The sequence below is a fragment of the Staurois parvus genome, unplaced genomic scaffold (genome assembly GCF_062004578.1).
Source record: "Staurois parvus isolate SC_StPar_1 unplaced genomic scaffold, SC_StPar_1.0 ptg000217l, whole genome shotgun sequence".
Taxonomy (NCBI): Eukaryota; Metazoa; Chordata; class Amphibia; order Anura; family Ranidae; genus Staurois; species Staurois parvus.
Genome location: NW_028318013.1, coordinates 815,212 through 840,284, shown reverse-complemented (window position 1 = coordinate 840,284; position 25,073 = coordinate 815,212). Strand labels below are relative to the sequence as shown.

Here is a 25,073-nt window from a genome sequence, read left to right as displayed (position 1 = left end):
CCCCAACCATCTGTGGTCCTTAAGGCCATGGAACGATTACCTGTGAATGATCAGCCCTGTATACAGATTGCCTGTCCAGGGCCGCCCATTCTCAGCCAATCACTCCTTGAGCGATTACTTGCGAGTGGCCACGATTTGCTGCCAGAGTTGTAAGCCTCCATTTGCTTTCAATGTTGGTCTTGCCTGCAGCCAATCACAGGGAACCCCTGCTGCGTCTCCTGTATCTAATTGCTAATGGCCCCATTTGCAAGTGTGAATTGAGCCTAAGAGGAAAAATACCTTATTGTTGGCAGCCTCTTGGAGGAAAAAATGCCCCACCATTTCTGGGAGAAATAATGAACAAGCATCTACATCCCAAAGATTTGGTGGTCATCGAGAATCACTTCCTCTGTCCCAATGACCACAGGTACAGGGAAATTAGTCTAAATAATAATTTTTAAGCATAGTTGGGAACAGCCTGGACTTCCACTTTAAGCTTGCATACAATTCTCCAGCTGCAGTACAAGTAATTGAAATGCATAACTTGTAATGTTCTGATGTTACAGAGACCGGAGTGCAAGAAAAACTCCAGACACATTAATAAGTATACAAATCCAAATACCAATGCTTATAAGGATGCACAAAGAGTTCCAGAAAGGAGCACTGATTGAAAGCGGAAGCTTACCATTCACAACTTCATAAACAGTTGACCTTAATTTTTCCCCGGAATAATCGAGCCATTTTATTGCTTTCAGGAATTAAAATGTCATATGTGTCACAACTGAACTCATAACATCTGTTAATTGTCATTCTATTATGTTGCCTCTTAGGGCTTCTTCACATTTGACTACTTTCTAACTCTTGCCAAACACCCCTATAGCATTTGACAGGCGTTAGACAGACTTTTAGGAAGCGTTTTAACACTCCCCAAACGCCCTATGCGTATTTTTGAGGCATTTGATAGGTGTTTGCCAAGGGTTAAAACCGCACCACAAACGCCTATAATGAAGTTTAATATTAACGCTCCGCAAATGCCTACGCCATTTGAGGAGCGTCACCATAGACTTGAATGGGAGGCCTCAATTCCTCCTGACCCGACATGAGAAGTAAATTTTGCCGCAATGCTAACGCTTCAGTGTGAACAGCACTGTGTGCTGCCATGTGTAGAATTTCATAGGCGTTTGAGGAGCTTTAAAAACGCTTCCCAAATGCCTAATGCCTGCTAACAAAGCTAGTGTGAACTTAGCCTAACTGTGCATGAGTAGAAGGTTATTTCATTCAATTGCCTGTCCTAAAGTAGAAGCTGTTCATAGTGACGGCTCTCTTCAACGAATGTGCTATTTTAGTTGTAAGATGAAATAAGTGATGTTCCTTTTCTTGGCAGGAACCTTTGCTGCAATTGCATCCCTATTGTTTTCCCATAACAAAGTTTTCCTTAGGCAAGTTAAGACTCCATAAGTCATTGCTGTGTGTTGAGAATTTTCCACTGATATTCACTGGTAGTAGAGGTTACTGAATGTTCTGAAAGCACAGCAACCGTGTAAGGAGAGATTTCCATGGAAGCAGTGTAGACTTCCATCCTAGATTAGGAAATGTTGCTCAGGGTATGCACCTATATATAAAGTTTCATTGAAAAGTAATGCCACCATATCTACTTCTCTTGACTGCATGGGAATATTTTATCATATTAAAGAAGTATGCTCCTCATCTCAATCTGGTGGCCATAATGCAGTATTTTCTGTATTCACACATTCAAACTGTGAAGAATATAGCCTGAGAACATTGTTTTGCCTCATTTGCACAGAACACAACCAGCTGGTTCAATGGGCCAACAACTATGTGAGTTTGTTTTTCTAAAAACACCCCTCGATGTCCACTTTAATTTTATTTGGTACATTTTTGATGTTTGTCTTTTAATATGTGGTATTTTTACCTCACTAGAGATTAACAGTTGCAGTGTGCCCAAAGACTGTTGTTTAGAGGGCAGTGAGACATAAAACCATAATTCAATACTTAAAAGAGCATATTTAATCACATTTGGGTCAGCATGCATACATATGCTATAAATCAAAGGTAAGGGAACAACTATTGTTAGAAGAAACAATTTGGTAAGATTTTCCTAGAATCTCTGATCATTATCCCTGAGATTTGAAAGTCAATGGTACCTGCTGCTAGATATGGGATATCTCATATCTACGTTTATAGGTGAGAGCAGTAGATGGTGCATGCATTATTTGACCACATGAAGGCATGTCTGGCAGTCAGTAGTCCACTATAACTGTAAGCTTGGCGTGAGGAAACTGGCCTCACCTCTGTGTGGACAGCTTTTAGTCTATTTCTGACTGAATGGCCTGTCAGACCGGCAGATGTCATCGGTGTCCAATAAACACTTCGGCTCCTACATTCTGAGGCAGGTTTGTGAACATTTTCCTTACAGCGAGTTCCACAAATGAGCAGCTACTGAGCCAGCCTTTTGATCATTTCTGTGAGGTTATAGTATGTGCACATACCCTACATGCAAATTAAGAACCCAGTGCAAAAAATGTATTTTCATGTAAGTGGACACTCGTGGAGTCACCATTGTCACATGCTATTGCTGTGCTAGTTGTTGCATTGTTACAGTGTACATCAGAATTATATTTACAGGGCAAAGTATGTTATATAATTTGAAATTGATACTATTATAGTAAAATATGATTGAGAATACAATTCTGTAAGTTGTTCTGGTATCTGTATTAGAGGATTCTCTGGCTTCATTTGTTTGTAGAGACAGGTCTTACAACCTGATCCACTTTCTGAAAAATAGCTATTGGTCAGAAATACCCAGATGTCGTAATTGCTCCCACTGTGTATTCATTTAATAAAGTAACACAGCATATTATTCATGCTTTAGACAATGTTTTTTTGTCTTTAGGCTTAATAAATTGTAGTTATCTTAGTGTGATTAATTATGTTCAATACATGTTCTACTTGGTCATATCAATTATATAGAATGTGTCTCTTGGAAAGTCTTAATTCACAGCCCTCACTTAAAGGCAAGCTAGAATCCTTGTACGATGTAAATAATCTTATCAACAAGTTTTAATCATTTTAAACCCTTGTTTTTGTCTAGAACAACATAAACTATGGACAGCACATAGTGCTGTTCACATGATCAAACCTTGAAGAGCTTGCATTGCTGCACTTCAAAAATGAAGCTTCATGTAGAGTTTGGAAGGAGTTATTATACAGGATTTATATAGTGCCAACAGTTTTGCTCAGTGCTTTTCAATATAATGGGAGACAATACAGCAACAATACAGATCAATATAAGAGGGTTAGGAGGGCCCTGCTCCTTGGAGCTTACGATCTAAGAGATGAAGCATCTCCGTTCCTTCTATTCAAGTCTATGGTAACGCACCATAAACTCACTGGCATGTGTTTGCAGCAAGTTTACGCTGTGTTTGCGGCATGCTTGCAGAGAGTTAGGCCTTGTTTACAGCATCCAAGAAAAAAACCTAGGCATCTACATTTTTAACGCTCGACAAACTTGTGTCAAAAGCACCTAGGGCATTTGGGGAGCATTTTTAACTCTCCTTTAATGTGTGTTAAATGCGAAGCAAACGCAATGAACAATTTGCATTAATGCTACAGGTGTGTTAAGCATCAGTATTTTGAGAAAGTATTCAGGCCTAAAACCTTCACTTGTCATTAATGGACTACCTGTAAACTGCAGCCTTGAACTTCACCTGCTATTAGAGTAGTTGGGAACAGTGCCTACTTAATTACCATTATCACTGTAGGGCAAGAAATGTAGATGATCCCAGCACTTAAAAGTAAACTGTGCTTTGGGGTAAATTTTATAGTTCTTTTTAATATCTAGGTTTTTAAACTATTTTTCTTCTATATGTATAAAACTTTTATTGTACTTATACACTTTTTATGCATGGCAAAAGATTTCTAGAGCACTTAGTTATCTAAAGAGACATCACTGCAGTTACTAGTTGAAGGAAACTAGGAGGAGTAGGGCTGCTTCGTGCAAAAGCATTGCACAAAGCAGGTAAGTATGACATGTATGTTTTAATTTTTATTTATTTGTTTTTTTTATAAATTTACAATCACTTTAACCTCTAGTGCCTGCAAGCACATTTAGTCACTGCTCAATTTGTTGGTTAAATGGTTTATGAACCAAATCTTAAAAATTATATATATATAGCTAGTTATGTTCACTCACAGCAAAACTTGGGCAAACCTTTTATCATAAAATACTGATTTTTTTGATATTGCATTAGAATTGTTTAAAATACTATATTAGTACTGATTTTTATAGGTTTAGATACCAGTTAATACTGGCATGCTAAGATCTGCATCTTTCAGTTGCCCAACAGAATGAAAATCTCAGGGAAGAAAACAAATAGTGCAATGTAAGTATGCATATACAGTAGTTAAATATTTTCTAACCTCTTTTTTTTTTTTTTTTTACCTTCTTCAATGTAGAGCCCAGTAATTAATTCAGCTGTACCTGAGTTTTTTAAACCCGTTCCAACCGCTGAACCTGTCACAAGATCTACTGTACCGAATGCAATCTTGAAACCTGGACCAGCACTAGTAAAGGTAAATTCGCTGTCTAAATATATTTTCTCAAATGGTAACAAAATACCTAATCTAGGCTGACTTTGCTAAGTTTGTCCTTAGCTGTCTGTCTCATCACACCAAGAAAAGCCATAAATACTTCTCTTCAGTGCCTTTGATTTAGAGAGATAAATTCCATGCTGTTGTTGCACTCTTCTGTTGACATTAGTCCCCTTAACTAGCAGCACATTTTACCTTACTGTTAGAGATTATTTTTTTTCCAGCCAGGGGGCTGAATTTAAAAAAAACAAAAAAAAACTCGATTACACACTTGATGTTGATGGGAGGGGAATCCTAACCACTGAGCTATTGTATTTTGATAGAGGAGATTTCTTTGCCGCCAGAATACACTGATCAGCGCTGGCGGGGAAAATCCAACAGGGTGTTTGTACAGAGATCATTTGGTAGATTGATTTATATGCAACCTTCCTACCCATACCTGGATCAAAATGCAGCCGGTTCCTACTGAATTAATCCATTTATGGCTGGCTTTAAACTTGCAAGCAAGCTTAACTATTTCTGCATTGAATATAGAATGATTATAAGTGGAATATACCAAGACTTGGAAATGTTCATGGACATGCAGGTGAATCAAATGTATACCTGTTGGAGTCTTGCAAAGCCAGACTTGAGCAACAAAGTTATGGCGCTTGCATCAGCCCCCTATTGGTTTGCTTGCATCTTCATCAAATTGTTTCCAAATGAGGCATGCACAGTAGACAGTAATGCAGGAGCCAAAGTGCCAGAAACCAAGGTCAGTTTGAATTTTTTTTAAATAGTGTGCCCAGTTTCAGAATTCTGCATGTATGCTTTTGCACTTTTCTTATTTAATGAGGAGCAGACAGTACCCTGGAAACTCCCATCCCTATTGTAGGATTTATGAGCATGAAAAATGGACTGTTCTGTGAAATTTGGTCTAATTATTTTAAAGCAGAGAAGAACAAGTTTTGTTGCTGCCATCTTCACCTTTTATTTTGTAATGGAAAAATGAATAATTTGTTCTCATTGAAATTTTCATGTACGTATACATAATAGGTGACTGCATAGTGTATTTCCATAGCACAGTGCTGCCAAGTAGTTTGTGTTTTATGAAAACATGACCATTATTGAAAGTTGGCTGTCATCGATGTTCTTTGTGAGCCTCATGTACCATGCATAAGAAACAACTTAAGAACTTTTTATTGTTCCTTACTTGTGGATGAAGGACTGTATTGAATTTATTTACTTTACAGTGCAACTCCCTGTAGCTAGCCTTGGAACAGACAAATGAAAATGTTGGCAGTATTTTTGGTTGATCGGAAACAGCAGTATTTTTAGCATTTATAGTACTGTGCAAAAGTTTTAGGCAGGTGTTAAAAATTGCTGTAAATGAAGAATGCTTTCAGAAATAGAACTGTTCATAGTCTATATTTATCCGCTAACTAAATGGAAAGTAAATGAACAAAAGAGAAATCCAAATCAAAATTTAGTATGATCGTTTGCCTTCAAAACAGCGTCAATTCTTCTAGGTACACTTGCTCACAGCAGTTATTGCCCCAAACATCTTGAACTAACCACAGATTTTCTGTGGGTGTAGGCTGCCTCAGATCCTTCCATCTCTTCATGCAATCCCAGACAGACTCCATGATGTAGAGATCAGGGCTCTGTGGAACCATCACTTTCAGGACTTTAAACTCAAGATAGTTCTTAATGACATTGGCTGTATGTTTTGGGTTGTTGTCAGGGGTGTATTTTACCACAAGGCAAACAAGGCATTTGCCTAGGGAGGCATCTTTCAGGGGGGCAGCGCCGCCTCCCTAAAGAAGGGATGGAAGAAGAGACACACACAGCATGGGGACCAGGTGGGATCTGAGAGATGCTGTGGGCTGCTTGATGGTGTATGCTTCTCTCTCGCCGGGGTGGGGGGAGTTGCCAGTGTATGGGGGGGCGGTGGTAGTGGAAGGCTCTCTCAGGTGGTGGGCGGGGGTGTTGTTGGTCAATATCAGGTACTCTTCATGGGGAAGCGGGGTGTTGGTCGGTGTCAGGGTTTCTCCGTGTGTGAGATCTTTGTTGCCTAGGGCAGCACGAAACCTAAATACACCACTGGTCGTTGTACTGCTGCAGAATACATTTGGGACCGTTCACAATGCCCACTGATGGTATGGCATGATGGATCAGTATCTGCTGTATTTGTCACCATTGATCCTGACCAAATCTCCAACAACATTTCCAGAAATGCAGCCCCAAACTTGCAACAAACCTCCACCATGCTTCACTGTTGCCCGCAGACACTCATTGAACAAACTGCTTCTTGCTACAGCCAGATATTTCAGTTTTTGACTCCTCAGCTTAGAGCACCAGCTGCGATTTTTCTGCACCCAAGTTCCTATGTTTTCATGCATAGTTGAATCACTTAGCCCTGTTTCCACATCCATATCGTCAGGGAGGCATGTGATTGGCCCCAAATTTATTCTGCAGCAGGACAATGTCCAGTTGTAACTGTTTGTTTTATAGTTAAGAGGACCTTATCTTTTCTTCAGATCTGCTTACTGCTGAACATTTCATTTACTACAATGTAAGAGGCAGAGTTTCATTGAGACCAGAAGCTATAATATTACATTTTACCTACAGATAGGCTGCTGGTTACATTTAGTATTACAGCACTGCCACTTGGTCTTTTTGAACATCTGAATTCATTCAGCAACGTAAGTAGCAGCGGGATGAATATCTTTCTGTTGCTCATCAGGGGCCTATGTGAGGGGTGGTCTCTCTGTGGTCAGACCTGGCAGGGTTTGAAGCAGTGAACATTTTTTTCTGAAAAATCCTTTATGTAAATAAGGAACATGATTTATTTTAAATAAGGTATAATAAAGAAAGAAATATGTTAAATAGAACAGTGAGACAATAGGAAAAAAATTCAGTATGTTAATTTGCTGAGAATTACATTGTCAATATGTCATTGAATATGGCTAATTTGTTTTCTATACCATTTTAATTGTATTGTTCAATTTTTGTATGTCTTATGTAATGCAGTGTATCCGAATATTACTCAGTGGTTGATTACTTTATGTAACTGAGGTTTGCAGTGGGTGTAAAATGTATAACTTGTGAAAAGCATTTATTTTATTGAGCTGTGTGGAGAAGAGCATACAAGAGTAATTGTTGTCTGTTCATTAGATGGTTCTGTGAAATGACTGCTTGTGGCAAATGTACTTCTACATATAGCAAAGTTAATTTCGGCCATTCCACTTATATTATAAACAGACTTTCTAAGATACCAAATCATGAGTGTAAGGAGATGCCTGTGTCAAAACATAACCAGAGCCTGTAAGGGGATGCCTGTGTCAAAACATAACCAGAGCCTGAACATAGAGAATAATTGCTAGTTGAGTGCTGCTAATGTATTGGTTTTAGCAGATGTGTTGTTGATCTGCAATTACATTGTGTTATTTTGGTTTCTATACAGCAAAGCCAGCCGAAGAATGCAAATGAAAAACCTCGCAGTAAAAAGTCAAAAGAACCCAAACCACGGGTAAAGAAGCTAAAATATCACCAGTATATTCCACCTGACCAGAAAGGGGAGAAAAATGAACCAGAGATGGATTCCAACTATGCACGTCTGCTACAGCAACAGCAACTCTTTCTCCAGCTTCAGATCCTCAGCCAGCAACAGCAACACTACAATTATCAGACAATCCTGCCTGCACCACTTAAGTATGTCACAGTGCTAGCCCCTCTTGTTTTTATTTCCTTTTCATGGAAAATATATCATGGTGGCATCAAAAAATGTGTGCATTTACTACCATTATGCACTTGGTGACAGAAAGTCTTCATTTTTGTTTTTTTCCCCCCTTATTTTAAAAAGAATGGATTTACATATACAGCGGGTAAAAAGTATTGAACACGTCACCATTTGTCTCTGTAAATATATTTCTAAAGGTTCTATTGACATGACAATTTCACCACATGTCGGTAACAATCCATGCAATCCATATGTACAAAGAAACAAAAACAAATAATTTCAGAAATGTTAAGTTTTTTATGTGAAAAAAAAAAACAAAAAAACGGAATGACACAAGTAAAAAGTATTCAACACGCTAACTGAAATGTATTGAATACTTCATACAAAATCCTTTGTTGGTAAGGACAGCTTCAAGATGCCTCCTGTATGGAGGAACTAGTCGCATGCATTGCTCAGGTATGATTTTGGCCCATTCTTCCTTCCAAACAAACAGTCTTCAGTTTTTGAAGATTTCGTGGGCCTCTTCTATGAACTCTGATCTTTAGTTCTTTCCATAGATTTTCTATTGGATTCAAGTCAGGTGATTGGCTGGGCCATTCTAGCAGCTTTATTTTCTTTCTTTGAAACCAGTTAAGAGTTTCCTTGGCTTTGTGTTTGGGATTATTGCCTTGCTGAAATGTCCACCCTCGTTTCATCTTCATCATCCTGGTAGATGGCAGCAGATTTTTATCAGGAATGTCTTGGTACATTTTTCCATTCATCCTTCTTTCAACTATATGAAGTTTGCCAGTACTGTATGCTGAAAAACAGCCCCACACCATGATCTTCCCACTTCCAAATGTCACTGATGGTATAGTGTTTTTGGGGTGATGTGCAGTGGCATTTGACCTCCAAACATGGTATGTATTATGGCATCCAAAGAGTTCAATTTTGGTCTCATCTGACCAGACTATATTCTCCCAGTACTTCACAGGCTTGTCTAAATGTTGTGCAGCAAACTTTAAACAAGCTTTAACATGCTTTTTCTTCAGCAATGGAGTCTGCGTGGTGAGCGTGCATACAGGACATAGCAGGTGAGTGCATTACTTATTGTTTTCTTTGAAACAATTGTACCTACTAATTCCAGGTCTTTCTGAAGCTCTCCACAAGTGGTCCTTGGCTCTTGGACAACTTTTCTGATTCTTTTCACTCCTCTATCAGAAATCTTGTGAGGAGCACCTTGTCGTGGTCCGTTTTTGATGAAATGATGTTCTTTCCACTTCCGGATTATGACCCCCAACAGTGCTCACTGGAACATTCAGAAGTTTAGAAATCCTTCTGTAACCAATGCCATCAGTATGTTTTACAGCAATAAGGTTGCAAAGGTCTTGAGAGAGCTCTTTGCTTTTATCCATCATGAGATGTTTCTTGTGTGACACCTTGGTAAAGAGACATCTTTTTATAGGCCATCAGTTGAGACTGAATCAGCTGATTTTAATTTGCACTGACAAGGGACAGGACTGCTTTCTAATTACTGTTAGATTTCAACTTGTGTCTTGGCTTTCCATGCATTTTTTTGCAGCTCCCTTTCTTCATGTGTTTAATACTTTTTCTGTGTATTTCCATTGTATTGCACATAACTTAATTTCTGAATCTATTTGTTTTGATTTCTTTGTATGTATGGATTGCACGGGTTGTTACCGAAAGGTGGTGAAAATTTCATGTCAATAGCACCTTTAGAAATATATTTACTGAGAAAAATGGTGACGTGTTCAATACTTTACCCGCTATATTAACAGCTTGGACTTTCATAAAATACTCATTTTATCACTTGCCAATTCAGAACAATCTATCCCCAGTGTCTTATCATAACACTAGAGGGTGGCCAAATACACATGTGCAATATATATCCAACAACCATGCAGCGCTAATACGTATGCAAATAATCATTTGCTGCAGGTAATAACCAGTGAAGTGAACACCACTTAATATTAGAAAGGATCTTAAGAGTTATCTAAAAAGTCCAGGAATACTAATGATGATGAATATAAATCATTCAACAAGAGTGTTCTTGCGGTGCATAATACATAAAAAATTGACACAATATGTGACTTCTGTGACCATATTCCTCCCGCAGAAATGAGTGTAGATTGCACTAACCAGAGAGCGCAATCTTAATGCACATTTGAGTGTTAACCAACTCCTGGTCATCCGGCTACTGCAAACTGGAACTGGATCACAGAGTGGTCATCTGGCCTGCATCAGCTGGGCAAACATCACAACCTCAGGGACACCAGATATCAGAAGGCGTGTAGTCGTCTCACCACCGGGGGGAGTCTAACCAGTCCTGATGTGGCCAGCAGATCATCCCAATAAGCCTTGAAGGAGGGGGGGGCTCGGAAGTAACGAGCCAAGACAATAGAAGATTCTGATAGTGTAGTACTTTAATTATCCACATTAGAACAGTAAACAAATATCTGAATATCTTACTCACATGTGTAGTGAGCAGCTGGTAGCAGGGAATTCCAAAATGGCCGCCGTCCGTCCACAGGGGCCATGCAGAGTGACGTCACAGGGTATACAGACACCTCCCTAACGCGTTTCGTGCGATGGCAGGTTATCAAAGGGCCCTTTGATAACGTGCCATCGCACGAAACGCGTTAGGAGGTGCCTGTATACCCTGTGACGTCACTCTGCATGGCCTCTGTGGACGGCCGGCGGCCATTTTGGAATTCCCTGCTACCAGCTGCTCACTACACATGTGAGTAAGATTTTCAGCTATTTGTTTACTGTTCTAATGTGGATAATTAAAGTACTACACTATCAGAATCTTCTATTGTCTTGGCTCGTTACTTCCGAGCCCCCCTCCTTCAAGGCTTATTGGGATGATCTGGTGGCCACATCAGGACTGGTTAGACTCCCCCCGGTGGTGAGACGACTACACGCCTTCTGATATCTGGTGTCCCTGAGGTTGTGATGTTTGCCCAGCTGATGCAGGCCAGATGACCACTCTGTGTTCCAGTTTGCAGTAGCCAGATGACCAGGAGTTGGTTAACACTCAAATGCGCATTAAGATTGCGCTCTCTGGTTAGTGCAATCTACACTCGTTTCTGCGGGAGGAATATGGTCACAGAAGTCACATATTGTGTCAATTTTTTATGTATTATGCACCGCAAGAACACTCTTGTTGAATGATTTATATTCATCATCATTAGTATTCCTGGACTTTTTAGATAACTCTTAAGATCCTTTCTAATATTAAGTGGTGTTCACTTCACTGGTTATTACCTGCACCAAATGATTATTTGCATACGTATTAGCGCTGCATGGTTGTTGGATATATATTACTTTTGAGGCTCCTGGTATTTGCCTTTCATGCTAGCCGCTCTCTGGTTGATTATCCAGCGCTCGTATTTTTTCTATTTCTACACGTGCAATATGTTCGCCATCAGGCCTGCTGAGTCCTTTGGTGTGGTCCTAAAACTGAATAGTCAAAAGGAGCTTGTACTTCTAAGTGTAGTGTAGTCTGAAAGATGACCTTTTGCAGTCACCGTAGCTCAGCCTTTTTCAACTAGGGTGCCTTTTGGGTTCTTCAGGGATGCCTTGGCAAAATGCCTAAAAACTGCCCCAAATTGCTCAAAAATGGATGGATTAAACTAAACAATGTAACATTTAGCGCATCCAAATATATGATAAAATGAAACAACTGAGTGACAAATTACTCCTAAACAAAGTGCAACAAATGTCGGATTGCTGCTAAACACTTGCAAGTGATTTCACCAAACTTTTCAGTAACCCAAAACTATATGTACTCTAGCGCAATCTGCAGCATATTTCTCAAAAACAAATGTATATATGTCTACAAATACTAATCATATAACCAACTCCTAAATTATTCAGTGTCACCATTGTGACAAAAAGTGAAAAACCGTGTCAAAAAGTGCTCGTCTTGTCTACACCACCAATATTTTGGTCGCTCACCTCAGAAATATGACCACTGTGTTGCCAATGTCAAAAAAAGCTTTCCCCATCAAGGGTTAAATCTCCTGGCACTCGTGACTTTTTTCACCTCTTATCCTCACATATAAGCCATATGTAGACACATCCTGCTGGCAGAGAAAAAAACCGCGTGTATGTGAATATATAAAGTATATCAAGAGAAAATAGAGCCTAGTGTTCTCCATTTAAACATTTTTATCCTGCTTAACAATACAATATACACATACAAGATGCAGCACTTTCTTAGTGCCGATTCGGAGTTCATAAACCTACAGCCGGCATCCAGCTGATAATCAACATGACCACAGGATGATGTCAGATTCTTGGCTCCACCCCCCTTCACCTATTGGGTGGATTAAGCCTGAATTTTTTTTTGTAATTCAAAGCCACAGATTTGAATTGTTTCCCGTTTCAACCCTGAGCACTGTGCAAACCAGCCACCAGTGCCCTAACAACCGCTGACATCATTCATTGATGAGGACACGGGCACTTGCATAGCATCTTTGTATTTCTTACCCTTCCCTCATTCATCCCTGGGGTCACATTAGCTGCATGAAGGAGAGAACATAAGGAATGCTAGTCAGTAACAGTGTGTAAAATCATATTTGCTTTGAAAGAAATAAATCCCTTCTAATGTGGGGTGTCCTACAAGTTTGGATGCTGCTATAATATGTCAAACGGTTTAGTTTTTTTTACATTTTAGAGGGGGGTGCCTTAAGATTGTGCATCATTTTAAAGGGTGTCTTAGCTTGAAGTAGGTTGAGAAACACTGCCCTAGCTGATTGGCTGGAAAATAAATTGCAGACAAGGTTTTCTAATCTACATAAAGGAATAAAAATGAACACATCCAAGACGAGACATTTCACATTTGGCAAAGCTGCACTGTTATATTCAATACTGACTATGGTGATCAGACTGTTGTGTTTTTTTCTTCAATAGACATAGGAAATGTGTTGCAAACTCCTAATGTAAAGACAGTACACACTCTGTGCAAAAGTTAAAAATTTACTACATTTTCAAGAAAACGCTTCAGGCCACTTCCATCTAGAAAAAAAAGTTAAAAAAGGTTTTCCAATCTGTTCGATTTTTTTTCCCAAGAAAGCCTACAGCAGGTTAGTTACATGACCTTGCTTGCTTGATCTTGCCAAAAACATAAGGGGTGGTTGGCTGTCATCTTAGGCCTTTGGTTACCTTAATTATGAGTTACACCTGCATCCAAGGACTGTGGGGTTTTGTTTGGGGGGGGAGGTTGGTTTTGGGGTTTTTTTTTTTATAATGTAGATGAACCTACCTGTCTTTGTATACTTGTCTTCAAGTCAAATGTTCTTTAATACACAAACATCTTGCAACAAAAGCGTGACAAACACAATGAGAATATCGGATGAATGATCGTCCATTTTTTTAGGTTAGTAGACTTACGAAAATTCTCAGAAGACAGAATACAATGTCCTGTGATCATTTCATGTATTGTATTGCATTGTATTCTTTTGTTTCCAAGCATGCATGGCCTTGGTCACGCAATTTTTTTACAGACCAGTACTGTACTGATTAAATCCTTAAAGATCATTCATTCTGTTCTTATGTGAACTTTTTTCTTGTTTTCCCCTTCCTATTAGTTTCAGATGAGCTGTAGTGATTTGGCTCTCAAAAGCTGTGTACGAACGATCATATTATCAGGGGATCATTCTGACATTTTTTTTTTGTTCGATTTTCTCATCGTGTGTACTTAAGTGTTTAAACCATGAGGTCCTGGATGACTTGAGTTTAGGGAAAGGTTTATCATAGTCATCAACATTGGGTTTATGGAAAAGGCTTCAATTAAAGACATGCTCTTTACATGATATTCAGTGCATGGCCATGCAGTGAAGGCAATACCTTTCCTTATAAAGAGCCCTCTTTACACAAATGGAACTCTATTGAAATTTTTTTCTTGTTTTAAAAGTCTGTGTTGGGAACTTGTAGCTTCATAAAGATTTGTGGTAATATGAAAGAGAATAATTGTATGTATGGCATGCAATTAAAATCTTGCTAGCCACATGGTATGACGATCTAGATCTCATTTTAATAAATTTAAAGTAGTTTGGATGATGCACTCATTATTGTAAATCTTTGTCACTGTAATCACCTTGATTGGATACTTGATGTGTCTACGTTATAATTGGCTGTCATATTGATTTGGACCTTTTTTTTTTTTTTTTTTCCAACTTGATCTTGTACTTCTGCATTCAAATTCACAAGTATTATGTTAAATAGATTGTGCTAAATCAGAATTCAAATTTTGAATTTGCCTTTTTTTCAAGGTCCTTGAATGACAAACCAAGCAATGGAAATGTTGCAACCAACAATGCGAACAACACCGCCTCAGTACAGAATACAGTGAGCAGGCAAAACAGTGTGCCGTTTAAAAAAGCAGGACCCCTGCCCTCTAACTTGGACGATATGAAGGTAAAAAAATAATGGCAATAGTTTTATGCATGTTGTCACTCACATACATACATGCTTGAAACTGAAACAAAAAAGGTCTCTCTAGATTTTTAGAAGATTTGCTAAACCAGAGCCTCACATAGACGGTGTTTTTGGCTTAATTAATTTAATTGCTACAGGGGTTAGTAGCTCTGTGCAGCATGTGAAAGCCAGAAGTATGTAGGGAAGTCTTCAAAGAACATTGACTGTTCTCTTCCTGCTTTTCATTAAAGGAACTTCTCTGCACTGGATAGTTCATTTCTTCAAAGTAACACTAACAATTTAAAGATTCAGTGTCCCTCTTCATACATGTAATTTTCAATTGGTGTTAAACATTCACACACAATTTTTAAAGCTTAGTATTAACTGCAAAATGTGCATGGACATTTTTTAGGACACAATGAAAGTTTGGGGCAGCACAGTGGCTAAATGGTTAGCGCTTCTGCCTGGCAGCACTAGGGTCGTTGGTTCGAATTCTAACCACCTGCCTGCAGTTTGCATGTTCTCCCTGTGCCTGTGTGGATTTCCTCAGGGGACTCTGGTTTCCTCCCACATTCCAAAGACATGTTAGTAGGGTAATTGGCTCCTGTCTAAATTGGCCCTAGTATGTGTATGTATGAATGTGAGTTAGGGTTAGGGACTGATGTGAATGTAATATATATGTAAAGTGCTATATAAGTAGTTGTAATAAATACGTTTGTCATAAGATTTATCCAGGTAACTGTAAATTCAGAACTTCTAGAACGTCTGATTTTAGCAGTCTGATTTTACCCAATTCAGTTCTCGCACTTGTACAACCCCTACCTATGGACGAGCAATTTTACATTTCTGCTACCTTCCTTCCTTAAAGCAGCGCTCCAGGCTCCCCCCCACCCCCAAGAAAAAAAATTAAGTCAATAGCTACAAATACTGTAGCTGGTGACTTTTAATATAGGGACACTTACCTGTTCAGGGATCCAGCATTATCCTCACCCGAGCCGATTCTTCATTTGACTTTGGGTGCAGGTGCCGACATCTTCAGTAAGAGAAACCAGCAGTGAAGCCTTTTGGCTTCACAGCCAGTCTCATACTGCACATGCGCAAAGCTCTCTGCACTTTGTGAAATGGTCCCGCAGTCTCTTAAGATCTGTGAACTGTCCCAGATGGCTGCAGGGGAAGGAGGGGGTCCGAACTTCCTCTAACTTACTCTAAACAGCTGCTATAAATATTTAAGCGTTTATAGCAGGTGTAGATACCCAGCAATGCCAGACCTTTTTTGAAACTTTTTTTAGACATTCCCTATTGAGGTATGTAGCGATATAAAAGAGTAGTACTGAATTCACCACCTTGCATACTTTGATGAAGTTTTTTTTGTGGTGTTTTTACTATGTCCAGTGTCCCAACAGTTAAACATTTTTCTATGTACTATGCTGGATTTTTGCAAAATGCTGTTGCCCATCTTTTATTAAATTGATTATCTTTTAGTAATTATAGTGTAATGCATAAAATAGCCAGAATAGTAGTTTACAATACTTTCTGTAAGCTTTGTTTCTAGGTACATCTGAGATTTAATTTATTTATTTATTAGCAATTTGATTATATTGGTTAATAGGAAAGGAAGAAAGAGAGGTGAACGTGTGAGTGAGGAAGAAAGTACTGTCTATTGGTGATATAAGCAATATTTCAAAAAGTCAGCTAAGTCTGCTGGTAAAAAGCCGACCATACATGAATCAAAATTCGGCCAATTCAGCAGATAACGGCTGTATTTTGGTCCATGTATGTGCTTTGTACACAAGTCGATCTATCTGTCAAGTTGGTGTATCAATCAATTGGTGTACAGCTAAACGATCATTGCCATTGGCTACACTTATCATTGTATTCTATTGGCGGGGAATGCTCCCTGCCAGCAGAATAGTGCAGCCAAAAATGATTCCCCCATCCACGTCAAATGTGTGGATGGGCAATTGGTTAATTTTTTTTTTTTTTTTCCTGTTTTATCACCTGGATGAACGACAAAAATGAATCATGTATGACCAGCATTACTGAGTTTCGTATTGAGCAGTTCCTAATAATGACTTTTCTGTATTTGAATGTTCGAACAGCATATGGTAGTACAGTTGTGTTCAAAATAATAGCAGTCAGACATCACTAACCTGATCAATTACTGTTTTCGGTAGAAATGATATTTCTACATGGCAAATAAGTTACTAGCAGGTGTAGTAGAGTAATAGAAATCCAACAGACCCAACAGTCATGACATGCATGCTGCTGATTCTGTGTAATTGAATCACTAATTGAAAGGGGCATGTTCAAAATAATAGCAGTGTGGAGTTCTATTAGTGAGGTCATTCATTCTTTGAAAAACAGGTGGCAATTATTGCCCTTATTTAAGGAAGGAAGGCAGCAAATGTTGTACATGCTGGTTACAGCGCATTTCTCTCTGAAATTCTGAGGAAAATGGGTTGTTCCAGACATTGTTCAGAAGAACAGCGTACCTTGATTAAAAAAGTTGATTGGAGAGGGGAAAACATATAAAGAAGTGCAGAAAATGATAGGCTGCTCAGCTAAAATGATCGTAAATGCTTTAAAATGGCAACCAAAACCTTAAAGACGTGGAAGAAAGCGAAAAACTACTATTCGAATGGATAGAAGAATAGCCAAAATGGCAAGGGCTCAGCCAGCAATCAGCTCCAGGAAGATCAAAGAAAGTCTAAAGTTACCTGTGAGTACTGTTACAAATAGAAGATGCCTATGTGAAGCCAAGCTATCTGCAAGAAGCCTCCGCAAAGTCCCACTGTTGAAAAAAAGACATGCTGAAGAGGTTACAATTTGCCAAAGAGCACATTGACTGGCCTAAAGAGAAATGGCGCAACATTTTGTGGACTGATGAAAGTAAGATTGGTTTTTTTTGGGTCTGGTGGCTGGAGACAGTTTGTCAGACGACCCCCAAACACTGAATTCAAGCCACAGTACACTGTGAAGACAGTGAAGCATGGTTGCGCAAGCATCATGATATGGGGATGTTTCTCATACTACGGTGTTGGGCCTATTTATCACATACCAGGGATCATGGATCAGTTTAAATACATCAGAATACTTGAAGAGGTCATGCTGCCTTATGCTGAAGAGGAAATGCCCTTGAAATGGGTGTTCCAACAAGACAACGACCCCAAACACACCAGTAAACGTGCAACATCTTGGTTCCAGACCAACAAGATTGACGTTATGGAGTGGCCAGCCCAGTCCCTGGATCTTAATCCAATAGAAAACTTGTGGGTGACATCAAAAATGCAGTTTCTGAGGCAAAACCAAGAAATAGAGAAGAACTGTGGAATGTAGTCCAATCATCCTGGGCTGGAATACCTGTTCACAGATGCCAGAAGGTGGTTGACTCCATGCAACACAGATGTACAGCAGTTCTCAGAAACAGTGCTTATACAACTAAATATTAATTAAGTGATTCAAAGGAAAGCAAAATCTCCAAACATTTTTCAGTTTATATAGTGAATGTTTGAGTTTGTAAAGAAGAATACAAACTGCTATTTTTTTGAACCGTCTAATATTCACTTTTCTTCAATTTTTTTTAGAGGAACAACACAAATTTGATATATTTTTCTTCATGTTTTGATTTGGAATAGAATGTGTAGTGTTCCCAATGCATTTGTGTGTATGGAAATAAAAGCTATTAGAAGGATTTTGAGCTTTATTCACTTTTTTCAACACACTGCTATTATTTTGAACACAACTGTATATTATATGTTCTATGTAATAACCACTGCACCAGGGAACATGTTTATCAATTTGAACAAAGGCAGCTGGCTCAAGCAGCCACAAAAGCAGTGTAGGGGTCCATGTGTGACTTAGTTCCATATACTATTGAAGTATTACTTTGTAGTTTTGTTTCTATAACAAAAACGTTTGTGAGCATGGTTTGGTAGCATTCCATGTTTGAACCTAGTCATTGACTTCTAATTTCAATCCTGGCTTAGCTTCTCATTTATGCATTTACATTGGTGTGAAAGAGTCTAATAATGTAGTGTACAAAATACCAAGCGGGGGCATATAAAATATAACACCAGGGGCATGTAGCTGTTGCTACCACATATCCTCCTTTTAAGTTTGAAATGTAACCAGTATCCATAATTTCCTTTTTATTAGCTAAATGATGAATTTGCATGGGAATGCAAAGCATTTGTATACAACTCATATTTATCACTTTACTTTTGTTTTTTTTCAGGTTGCCGAACTCAAAATGGAATTGAAGATTAGAGGCCTGCCAGTATCTGGCACAAAAACAGATCTTATTGAACGTCTGAAGCCATACCAGGATTTAAATAATAATGGTGTAGCTGCAAACACTTCCGCAACAGTCGCCACCACAGCAGCCAGCGCTTCTACGGGTAGTGGTGCCATAGAGGATGCTACAACATTTACTGCGGCAGCTTTTAGTAGTTCTTCTCAAAACATGAATATAGAGATTGCTTCATCTACAAATGGAAACACCCAGGCATCTTTGGATGCCATGAACTCCCCATTACCCATGTCTCCCACCCCTTCTGAACAATCCAACTTCAGCACCGAAGACACTAACATGACAGACACTTTTGCTGAGATTATGACCATGATGTCGCCTTCTCAGTTTATGAATGCTTCGCCTATTAAAGTTGGTATTAATGAGGATAGCATAGGGGCTACCAGTGTTAGCACTATAAGCATGGACTTAGATGCTGCAGAAAAAGACCGCAAGCTTCAAGAAAAAGAGAAACAAATTGAGGAACTTAAGAGGAAGTTGGAACAGGAGCAGAAGCTTGTTGAAGTTTTGAAGATGCAGCTTGAAGTAGAGAAACGTGGCCAACAACAGCCATGTTCTAACATCTTGGTAAACGTGGATCAGAAGCACTTCACTGCTAATATTAAGGAGGAGAACTCTATGTCTGACTGCCAGAATTCTACTCCGGCTATTTTAAGTGGCCATTTGATAGGACAGTCCACAGTAACTACTGGTGGTCAGAGTATTATTGCCAACAACGCTGTTGTCATCAAACATGAAGTTCCCAATCCTGAACATCAGAATATTATCCAGCAATTCTATGTGACTTCTCAAAGGCCACCACAAGCTGTGGTAGCTCAGTCTCAAGCACTCCTAACCACTCCAACCGCTCAGATTTTACTTCCTGTTTCTATCAAAACTACGAATGCAATGCAACTCTCAGTAGTTCAGGTGTGTAATTTTTCCTTTGGAGCTTTATAGCACTAATACACTATAATTTTTTTTTTTAATCTGTATTCAAGATCAGAGAGCAGTGTCATGCAGATCATTACTTTGTCCCTGGGGTTATCGCATAGTATTGATCTCTGTTCTAGTATCTATAACATAATAGCATAAAAACAAGTAGAAGTTGAAACATCATTGAAGCATATAATTGTTTAAGTTCTGGCATTACAGTTTTAAGCTTTTTTTTTTTTTTTTAGGATCAGTAGCATTGGTATTCTATATGCACATTTATAGGAAGCACAATTGGCTATCTTTTTTTTGTTCTCTGTTGCGCTCTAGCTAAATCATAGATAACTGCGGTGGAATGGCTCAGCTCAAAACAATACAATTCTGAGGTTAGCTTTCATGTGACTCCAAACTTTGTATTCTTGTATGGAAAAAACCCCATCATTTTAGTTAAAACAATAAATAGCACTGCCCTGTATGTCTAAACCTAAATAAATTGCAAAACAATCAATAAATAAGTGAATAAATAAATGAACCACCCACCTACACATTAGTTCATATACTAATATATTACATACCAAAAACAATTCCCCAAAGCGAATAGTTGATAAAAACCCAACAGAGCCTAATTCACAGGTGTACAGTGGAAAATTCAACTAATAAACAACCGGCTGACCATCTAGTACAAGCCTTGTGAGAAAAAAAAATATATAACTATATCAAAATCACAATGTGGTGTAACTTACATGTAAGTGAAATGAACCAAAAGTGGATGTGCAAAGCGATAAATCAAAAGATAATTAGTAAAATATAAAGTGACAGTCCACAGTGATATTCATGAAAAGGTTCAAAGTGAATTTTCCCCTTGGTATACCGCTGTGTCCACTATCATCCGGCATACACGCTCACCTCCAAACGTTGATCTATAAGTTAAAGGTCAAGAAGCACTGGAAGCATGGTGATGTCATTTCCGGTTCAGCGACGATCACCACCATGTTTGTTTACCCCTGCCTGTCAAAAGACATGCCAACATATGCCCAGATTGATTGAGCAATGTATGAAGCTTTGCTATTCCCAAAAAAAAGTTTTCTGCTGATATTTATCCTATGAAAAAGAATTTTAAAAAAGAATGGTCTGCTCCAGTAGTGGACCCTGCCTTTTCAGTTCTCAATAAACCCCTTAGAGTTCCCATTTAGGATGTTTCCTTTTTTAAGAATTCCGTTGATTGGTTTGCTGAACGTGCTTGTAAGAATTATTTTCCACGCTTGTCCTTTGGTGAACGCCTCTTTGGGGAATCCCTTGACAAATTCACCAATAAAGTTGCTGGAGGTAAGGTACTCCTACACCACAGTGGTAGCCTAAACTTCCTACGGCTTCTCTCTCTACCTAAAGGGATCTTCTTGTTCTTCTCAGATGTCAACCTCAAATCCACGGCTTTACACTTCCTTTCCTCTTAAGCCCACTAAGCCTTCTCAGAAGCCTTCCTCCAAATTAAGGGGCGCTCCCACTCCTCTTGAGGAGCTGGGGGGGGCGGCATCTGTTGGCGTTTCCCTCAGTCTGGATCTGAGACATCATGAACCACTGGGTCCAATCTGTCATTTCAAAGAATGAATTTATAGATTCTATCTATACCCCTCCTCGCTTTTTGCTTTTAAATCTGCCAGCTTCAGATCAAAGGAAGGCAGATTTGGTGACTGCCTTGAACCAGCTTCAGGCAAAAGGAGTGGTTGTATCAGTTCCTTCAGAAGACCGGTTTTAAAGTTTCTATTCAAAACTATTTACAGTCCCTAAGCCAAATGGGGGTATCTACCCCCAACAATGGACTTAAAATCACTAACCATATTTTCTTCTTCAAGTTAAAAAAATTCCAGATGAAATCTGCAAAATCTGTCATTGCTTTCCTCAAAGTGGGAAGGGGAATTTCTTGCATCAGTAGCCATACAATATGTTTATCTTTATGTTTATCTTCCCTATCTATTCCCTTTTTTCAATGCTTTCTGCGTTTTGCTGTGGGAGACCAACAATTTGTGGCACTTCCATTTGTGCTCTCCTCTGCACCCCAAGTGTTCACAAAAGTGCTTGTCTCCTCTGTGAAACCTGGGTATTCATGTCACAGGTTACCTGGATGACTTCTTGCTAAAGGACACCTTCGCCAGAATCTTGTCTGCCAATGTCCAAAGAACCATCCAGTTCCTTCAAACCTTTGACTGGGTAATCAACTTTTCAAAGTGTGTCTAGTCTTATTATTGTCTGGAGTACCTGGTCTAATCTTGGGCACAGCCCAGGTCAGAATATATTCCCCCTTTAGAAGAAGATTGTCTCCCTGAGGTCCAGCTCTCTGACCTCCAGGTCAGAATGACACTCCTCAATTCGCTTCAGCATAAGGGTTCTTGGTCTCATGGTGACATCCCTCAAGGCAGTTCCCTTTGCCTAGTTTCACTTCAGACCCTTTTAATCTAACATCCTCAAGATGTAAGCAAACAAATCCTATCCTTGGATCACCCAGTGCTTTTGTCCAGTCAGTCAAAGACTTCCCTGACATGGTGGATTTCCAATTCTGCACTGGAATGGAGAAAGTCATTCCGTCTTAAGATATGACCACAGATGTGAGCCTTACAGGCTGAGGCAGAGTTTGCAGCTCGGTAACTATTCAGGGTATTGTCCCCACAGCAGTCACAGCTACTTGAGAACATTCAGACTGTCTCTACAACATTGAACCTCCTTTCCACAGGGTCACCCAATATGAGTGCAGGTGGACAATGCCACAGCAGTGGCCTACATAAATCATCACAGGGGAACCAGAAGCCTGTGAGTATGGAGGGAAAGTGAGTCTAATACTCTTTTATGGGCAGAATCGTACATTCCAGTTCACGTTCTGGAAATGGAGAGTTAGCAGGGGAGGGGGGGGGGGGTTTCTAAGCTATCAATGCCTAGACCTGGGGGAGTGGTTTGTACACCCAGAGATTTTCCAAATCCCCATCAAAAGTGGGGCAAACCGGATTGTTATCCTGGCCTCCAGGTTCAATAACAAGACAAGGGATTCTCTAGCCTTCACAGTAGGTGCTCTGGTTTATTCCTTGACTCATTTCCAGCTGATTTATATATTCCCTTCATTGAAGATCTTCCTTTAACAGGTGCAAATGATAGAGGAGAAAAGTGCTGGTGATTCTTATTCTTACCCTGCTGTTTTCATGTGGGTTGCCCGCACTCTCCCATATGCTTCTATTAGATTGGGAATTTTTGGTGCATTTTTCTGAGAGCACACCAAAAATGCATAAGTCGTGTATTTTGTGCAGTTATCCAATTTCCTGACAATGTAATATGGAGTATATGTGGAAGTGAAAAGCCAACTGCTGTGTTGTATAAACAAGTTAGTTGCATTAAGCTTAGGATATTTTTTGATTTTGTTCTGGTTTGTGTTCTCATTAGGTTTCTTAAAAAGAAAATCCCATGTTCCAGGAAAATATAACAAACCCATTATAATATAATCAACAAGATATGATGAGGTGCCCTATGTTTGTGTTTGGCGAAATAGATGATGCATGTGTTTTTATATATATATATATATAATGACCTATGTTCTTTTATATGAAAAAAAAAACAATTGGTTTCAAGCTGTCTGAGTTTAAAAAAAAAAATGTTTTTGTTTTGGGCCCAGCCACAACCAGCAAGCACAGCTCAGCCTCCAGTTCTTACTACAACTGCTGCAGCGTTGGTCCAAGCACCTTCATCTCAGAAACCACCTGCAGCTCAAGACAAGTTCTCAACACATGCTCTGAACAAGAACCAGCAAACAAGAAAGGTGCGTGATCCAACAAATGTGAGAATGAATGGAATACACTCTGGGGAAAATGGAGGTGGGGGGAGAGGGAAAGGGTTAGAACCTCTGATGGGTTTTAAAGGATAAGTTCACCTCTTTAAAAGATAATTATAAATGCACATCTTTTTGCAGGTGAAAAATGTGCACTTATTTTTTGAATACCTGAATATGGGTGTAACATGTCACAAAGGGTGAACTTACCCTTTAATGGTTTTACTTTTTTACTCCCTTCTTTTTTTGATAGCTGTTAAATAGAATGTGAGGGAAAATCTCAACAAGAGCACAGACCGATGTTCTATCCCTTCTCCAGTATATCTAGAGTTAAAAAAAAAGTTTTAGCAGTTTGGCTTTAAATATAGTGGCTTATGCAGCGCTGGGTATATTGTTTGTCTCTCTTCATCCACTGATGCACTAATTCTGTACTTACTAATATCCAAAGTATTTCTGCTAAAGTAGCATAAAATACAGCATCCCAAGAATTAATTTGGATCAGTCAATGGCTACTTGATTTAATAATTTATATAAAGGATGAATGATTGGAAATGTATGGGATCTGCTTCTCTTTAGATGAAGATATGCTTTTATGCAAAGTATTCATGTTGTATCTAATCTATTACGAAAGCTGCCTTATTTCCAATAACCAGTAGGGGGAGACAGTGTTTTGCAATGCATATCTCGCCTTCTGAACTCTATAGCGGGGAGGGGATTCATTGAAACTTTATAAAGAATTAGCGTTGCATAACACACGGAGCTGTACAACAATGATTTATAAAACTGGCCAATATGTAGTTATTATAGATGCTGGGATGTTATGGATTATTAGTGGATTATCTGCATGTCTGTACAAATCTAGGCAAGTGTTCATTATTTCACAAAACCTGATGACAAGTTATTTGTAAGAATGTTAGATCATTGTTGTATATAGTGTGGTGGCTACAGCACACAGATAATGTTATCTCTTTGATATCCAGGTCTGATGTACAAACTAGCTGGTCGTCCAAACAAAGGCAGAACCCACAGTAAAACTACTTTCATACTGCTCTGTAGCAAAATAGTGGTAAAAATGCCTATGTTTTTGCCAAAATTTTGCTGCATTTTAGATGCATTTCCAGAGTATTTTCTGGTTACCTGTGCCTGTGAAAAATGGACGTGACTCAAAAACATATCATGTGCATTTTTGCTGTATTTTTCATTCATTTCAATGGAGAGCTGCATTTTTGGTGCGGTGTTGAAAACCACACCAAAGATGCAGCATGCAGAACTTCAAAACGCAGCACAGTGGTGTGAAGAGTCCCATAGGG

At 39.0% G+C, this 25,073-nt stretch overlaps 1 protein-coding gene across 4 annotated transcripts in view; it reads left to right on the top strand.

Moving 5' to 3' along the window:
* Positions 1-25,073, top strand: part of MRTFB (myocardin related transcription factor B) — a 261,703-nt gene that overhangs the window by 203,546 nt on the left and 33,084 nt on the right. For all 4 annotated transcript variants that reach the window (XM_089679049.1, XM_089679047.1, XM_089679048.1 and 1 more), the window contains 5 exons: positions 4,456-4,572; positions 8,036-8,283; positions 14,590-14,734; positions 18,969-19,952; positions 23,611-23,754. In XM_089679049.1, the coding sequence (XP_089535175.1) occupies positions 4,456-4,572; positions 8,036-8,283; positions 14,590-14,734; positions 18,969-19,952; positions 23,611-23,754 (1,638 nt within the window). The remainder of the gene's footprint in view (positions 1-4,455; positions 4,573-8,035; positions 8,284-14,589; positions 14,735-18,968; positions 19,953-23,610; positions 23,755-25,073) is intronic.